General features: G+C 44.0%; 1 protein-coding gene across 1 annotated transcript; it reads left to right on the plus strand.

Moving 5' to 3' along the window:
• Positions 1 to 3,486: 3,486 nt before the first annotated feature.
• lratd2a (LRAT domain containing 2a) lies at positions 3,487 to 5,378 on the plus strand. Its single transcript, XM_085445812.1, has one exon. The coding sequence runs from the start codon at positions 3,956 to 3,958 to the stop codon at positions 4,778 to 4,780; it is 825 nt and encodes a 274-aa protein (XP_085301938.1). The 5' UTR covers positions 3,487 to 3,955; the 3' UTR covers positions 4,781 to 5,378.
• The last annotated feature ends 732 nt before the right edge of the window (positions 5,379 to 6,110 follow it).

Raw genomic sequence — 6,110 nt, forward strand, 5'->3', positions numbered from 1 at the left:
TGGGGGGTTGTTTTTTTTAAATCTCACAAGTTTCTTTCTTTTCTTAAAATTGTTAATATGCATTCGATGTAGTGTGTCTAACTAATAAAAATTACCAACGTCGGATCAAAAAACCTGCCAGCCATTATCAAGAATTTGACAAAATGAATCAAACTGAACCAAACTGAAAAGAATGGGAACAGTTAGCTCTGCGTGTTTGACCCAGGGCTGTTGCCACTGTCGCTTGCCAGCTATCTCTCTCTGCCTCTCTGTGGATCAGCTTTTGTGCGGTGCACTCTTGGCCAGCCTTGCTCACTCTCCAGGGGATTCTGTTTACACCATGTTTTGAAAAAAAATAAGGGGGTTAGTAGTCTAGAGAGAAGGCAACTTTGTTGTGAAGGCTGTTGCAGACCCAGGGGATGGAAATGCTAATGCTTTGCCCAGCATCTCAGAGATGTGATGGCCCAAAAAGTGTCTGAAGCCTATCGTGAATTTTTTCAGTGTTGCTCTGAGAATATAGAGTACTTTTTTTTTATTGCGTTTAAATGGAAACCCAGTTTGTTGAGCTCTCTCTCCATTTTTTTTTTTTTTTTAAAGGAATCTACATTCTGTTTTTGACCCACTTGTGGTAGTTTCTGATACGTGATGCTAAAATAGGGGAAAAAACAACTGTCACAAGGACCTTTTGAAGCATGATGACTGTAGAAACCATTGTGAGTATGTTGCGTGAGTATTGTACACGTCACGGGTGTGTTTTAATACACGCCTACCTTTCACAGTAAGAGTCTCCTCCCAGTCCTGCCTGTTTGTTATCTACTTGCAGTTACTCAGTCGTCCCAGATACACCCCCCTACCCCCTTCCTCCCCTAGATATACATCCACCGCAGTGTTTAAAATGCTAGTTTTATATGTCAGCAGGTATTTTAGGAACTCTTTGTTGTAGCTTGTTTAATGGGACTGTGGATATTTGACAGATTTAAACATGATCTTGTAATTACATTGGTTACAAAAAAAAGAAGAAGAAAGTGACATTCCTTCACCATGCCCTTCCTTTATCCTTTTCTCCATCTTGCCTCGTCTCCGGTTACATACTATTACAGATAAATATGTAAAAAGTATATGAAAATATAAATAAATATGTAATAAGATCAAACTCTCCTCCCCCCTCTCCATTATAATATCCTGCAGTGGTGTATTTTATTTCTTGTACACTTTTGAAGGTTTTGAATCACTGATTCCACCGCCCACAGCCTCTGACTTGTGGCCAATCACATTACACCATAGTAGGCCATTAGATGTTTTCCAAGCCAGGTGGAACAGATGGTGTGCAAGACGCAGCGGTCCGGATGCTCTGTCCATCTGCCTCAAGTATACACATATTCAACTATCCTCATAGATTTTAACGGACGCTGAGCTGAAAAACGCATTGTTGAATACCTGCTTGTGCAGCCTTTGAAAAAGCTATGAAAAGCCTGCAATTTTGGGATGGGGGGTGGGGGGAGATTAAGGTGTCAGTCTGAGGCTGGCTGTGTCCCCATCGGACAGGTGGAGCCCTGTCTAATTGAGTGTGTCTCCCAGGCCTCCCTGCTCCAGTAATTTCCCAGCACCACAAATTACAGAGTGTTACCAGGGGGCACCGGGGGCGTAAACTGGGTCATGCCACCGGAGGATAAGAAGCACCAAGAAGCGGTCAAATAGGCTGCATGTCACCACTCTAACAGTCTATTTCTTTCCCAACACCTTCAGCCTGCGTTGATATAAAACCTCATCCTCTAAAGGTGTAATACATCTGCTGAATTCATTCTGCATGTTATTTTTGACTCCTATCATATGCAGCGTCAGACTGAGGCTGCTGCAGGGCATCAGAGTGAAATAAGAGGAAAGTAAAACACGCGCGCACACAGCCGCACACAAAAGCCCAGAAAAAAATTGTGCTTATTCACACAATGAGCACAAACTTGAGCCGAAGTGGATGAAACGCTTGTGAATGGTGAAATTACACCAGCCTCTTACACACAGTCTGCTGCTTTGTCATTTTTATGTCATTTCAAGAGAAATCAGAAGTAGATGATCTTTGAATGAAGCTGCATCAGTATCGGGTCAAACAATGACACACATGCAAAACCCTCATACTCCAGTAGAGCATCTGGGGGCCACAAATGTCACAAGTCTACAAACTCTTGTGCCTGATTAGATTAATTACATTCGTTCAACTAGGAAAAAATGTGCTGATGTAACTCTAAAAGTGGAATTACAGTTACATACAGTGCTGTATCCATATCTGGAGTGCTAACGCTCAGTGGCACTGTTGTGACCTGGAAATCTGCATTACAGATGCACTTTGTGACCCTGCCACAGTCTTACTAACCTGGAAAAACATTCATCCTGGACTACTCGGGGGTTATGGGGAAATAACTTAATGTGATCCTCTGCAGCTCTACGACAGGTCAGTCTCTTAATTAACCTGATAGTCTGGAGGAGTGCTGCCAAAAGGTCTCCTTCCTAATCTGTTGAGTTCTTAAATGAGACCTTTCTACCTGCTTAAACTGCAGAAATCTGTAATAGGTGACTCTGCATTTCACCAAGGACAGAATGACACTGAAACTATACTGAGGTCACACTCAGGGTCATTCACCCTGCAAAGTTTGTCTCTCTCTCTCGTCTTCATAATGTAACATTTGTTTCCTTTAAACTGCAAGTTTGCTCGGAGCCCTCAGCACCTGTCCTGTTCCTCAAGCCGTTTCACATACAGGTGCTGTCACACAGAGGTTGCTGCAGTAGCAGTAGCAGTGTGTGCCATTTCGGGGAGCATATTCCCTTTGACGGAGGGATACAGTGGTGAGAAAATAGTCCATAACCGAGCACCTCCAGGCATTCTACGAGCCAGTACAAACATAATGGAAATATTATGGTCCCTCCAGGAGATAGCAGGCAAAGTACTTGGCAGCTTCAGCCCATTCAAGGACAGAGAGGTGGTCATAACTGTAAAAATATCTCCAGATGTTAGAACCCCGCCCCCACACCCCACTCCACTGTCCCCTTATAGGACAGTGGTAATTTGTACCAAGGCATCAGTCACTTATCTATAGATTCATCATTCCAGGATCTAGTTTGATTGACTAACTGATTTTCTTTCCAATACACACCACAAATCAAAGAACATCACAAACACTTACATACATGTTAAGACCATGACGGTGTGCCTGCAGTAATTACCAGAGCACTAAAAAGTAATCATAAAATTAGTCTGTTTGTTCTCACAAATATACATATATCCTCAGTTCCAAAACTATATTTACAATTAAAATAACCAACAGACTCAAAGTAGATCCATCTGACTGCAAACAACTAACACAATAAAATGTTTGTGTATATTGTTTTACAGTTTAATGAGTCAGTCTGAGCATGAACTGAGAATCCGAGTGAACGAAACGGCTCATTAGAGAGCAGGAGCGGATATTAAAGATGCGGTGGAGAAAATTACGCGCACTTCCGCTTTAAAAGCGGCGCTGCGTGTAGCTGGAGAGAGTCCCTGCTGATGCCGAGTCACCCGGTGTGGCACGCTGCTCAGTTCCTGAGCTGCTTATATCTGCGTATGTAGGCAAACACGTCGCTCTGTCGTTGTGTCTGTGGAGGATTTTGCTTTCATCGTTTCTTTTCCGACAGAGGGCGGACGTAACTTTACGCAGGGAAACAGGAGGTGAGGCTACACCTGAGGGATATTTGTCCTCGCCGAATCTGTAAGCAGTTTGTCTTTTCCTCCCAACTCCACTTGTTGATGGGGCACCGAGTGGTTATCGGCGCATTCGGTAAACGGAGTTACTCTTATGCGTAATTTGGACAAAACCCTGTCTGAGGGCAGGGCGAAGGAAGTTTTTTTAGCCTTTTTGTGGCAGATGGTTGGGATGTTTGGCGACCGGTAACAGCCTTCGGCATCAGATCACATTACACAAGCTGCTACCAGGTGAGCAGCGGCATGGGGAACCAGATGGACAGGCTGTCGCATTTAAGTTACGCAGAAGTTCCCACAGTGGACCCCAACGGCGTGGACGCCGAGGACGGTCCGCGGATCGGCGTCTCTTACATATTTTCCAACGACGACGACGAGCTGGAGGACGGCTGCGCGGTAGACGGCTCCGATAAAGACCCGAATCAGGAAGAGAAACAGTACGACCAGCGCGACGAGGTGGAATGCGCCGTCTACAACAGAGACGAATGCATTTACGAGAAGAGCGCAAAGTCGGTGAACCTGGAAGTTTACTCCCCAGAGAATCTGCTAAACAAATGCAAACCAGGTGATCTGGTGGAGTTTGTGGCTACGGGTCAGTACCCGCACTGGGCGGTGTATGTGGGAGACTTCCAGGTGGTGCACCTGCACAGAGCCGAGGTAAAGAACCGCTTTCTGACCGATGCGAGTCAAGGGAGGAGGTGTCGGATTGTTAACGAGCTGTACAAATTCAAAGCTCTGGGTCAGGACATGGTGGTGCAGAACGCGATGGAGCAGGTGGGATTAAAGGACCGGGAGCTGAGCTGGAGAAACTCTGAGTGTTTTGCAGCCTGGTGCAGGTTCGGCAAGAGGGAGTTCAAAATGGGTGGGGAGATACGCATAGGCAAGCAGCCCTACAGGTTGAAAATATTCATGACGGGCAAACAGCCGCACGTGCTGGAGTTTCAGAGTTTGGAGGACATGATCATGGAGAAGAGGAGGAACGATCACCTGGGCAGGACAGCCGTGCTTCGGGAGCTGGCCGCTCATTACAGCAGGATGGAGGAGATCAAAAGCGAGCCGGGAGCTGAATGATGTCCGCTTTTTCGTGCTCTTCAAAATAGGCTAATTGCGTTGCAACTTAAGTGTAGAGTAGCCTTTACCGAACACAATCTGTTACACTGTCCTCCTCCAGCCTGTAGCAAACATCCATATCTTTGTTTTCTGTTAAGCACAGATGTCATAATTCCTACCTGAATATTGTCAGTCCAGCTGTGGATTTTTGGTCCATCATGTTTTTATTAATTACATCGACGCTACTGCCTTAACGCCACAATCTTCAACATCCTCTGTTGCCATATGGCCTTAGCAAACATGAATTCAGCTATCTAAGATAAATTGAATAGCCTGATTTTCATCCCCTCCCAAAAGCCTCTCCAATCACAGAATGTATAGTTTTATAAAAAGCTTTACACATCTGACTTAAACTGTCATGACTCTGTAAGTAGAGCAGATTTTTTTTTCTCTATTTATAGCGTGTCTTGTTACTCGATCCTTGTGTGGTTCAACTTCATCTCATTTCACCCAGACAGCAGTGTCAGAGCTGCTCGCTGAATACAAGCAGTGTTTCGTCTTTGTTATCTGTACCTGAAGTTTAAGTAAACCATGAATCTTTGTCTCTTTTTGAAATGAGTCTTGTTGTCTGTGCTCTTATGTTTGATTATTAGAGTAAGAAAAACACAATATGGATTCAGTGCATCATTGCATATGATACATTTTCTTAATTGTTGACTGTCCATAAAAGATGGATGTAGATGCTGGGTCTCAAAAGTAAAGTCCACGTAGAAGTGCCTGAAACTTGTGGGTTTTTAAAAAAAAAAAAAAAAAAGGCCAGCAGGGGGTGATTACTCTGGCTCATAGACAGTATTAAAAAACAAACATGGATGCACATACCCCAGAAGGACTTCACTGGTTAATGAGGTCCTGCTGTGAAGCATTGGAGAAGAGTTTTGTCATCAACACCTTTTGTGTTCTGAAGGTTGATGTTAAGAGCGAGGGACAGGTCTGAGTATGAACACTTACTGGCTAATCACTTGTCAATTACAAGTCATTAACCAATGAGCATATTCTGGCTAATCCTCTCTTCTTGTTCTCAGAATCACCAGAGGTATAAGATAAAGGAAGTTGTACACAGCCAGGCTTTCTTTACCTTAGCTGGTTTGACAAAATCTGTGGTTCTTAACTTTCTCTCTTAAGTTAGGCTTTCGGTTTCAGGCTGTGATGCTGTGATCACATAAAAAGGGGAATGCAACACTGCTGCAAAAAATACAGGAAACTAAAGCCACATCAATCTAGTGATCTAGCACACAGAGTGGAAATATATGTTTAAAATGAAGTTGATTACTTTTATTAGTGCCGCATGACA

Source organism: Copadichromis virginalis, linkage group LG22, assembly GCF_057382275.1.
Source record: "Copadichromis virginalis isolate Kocher_CV1m ecotype Utaka linkage group LG22, C_Virginalis_male_GT1.1, whole genome shotgun sequence".
Lineage (NCBI taxonomy): Eukaryota > Metazoa > Chordata > Actinopteri > Cichliformes > Cichlidae > Copadichromis > Copadichromis virginalis.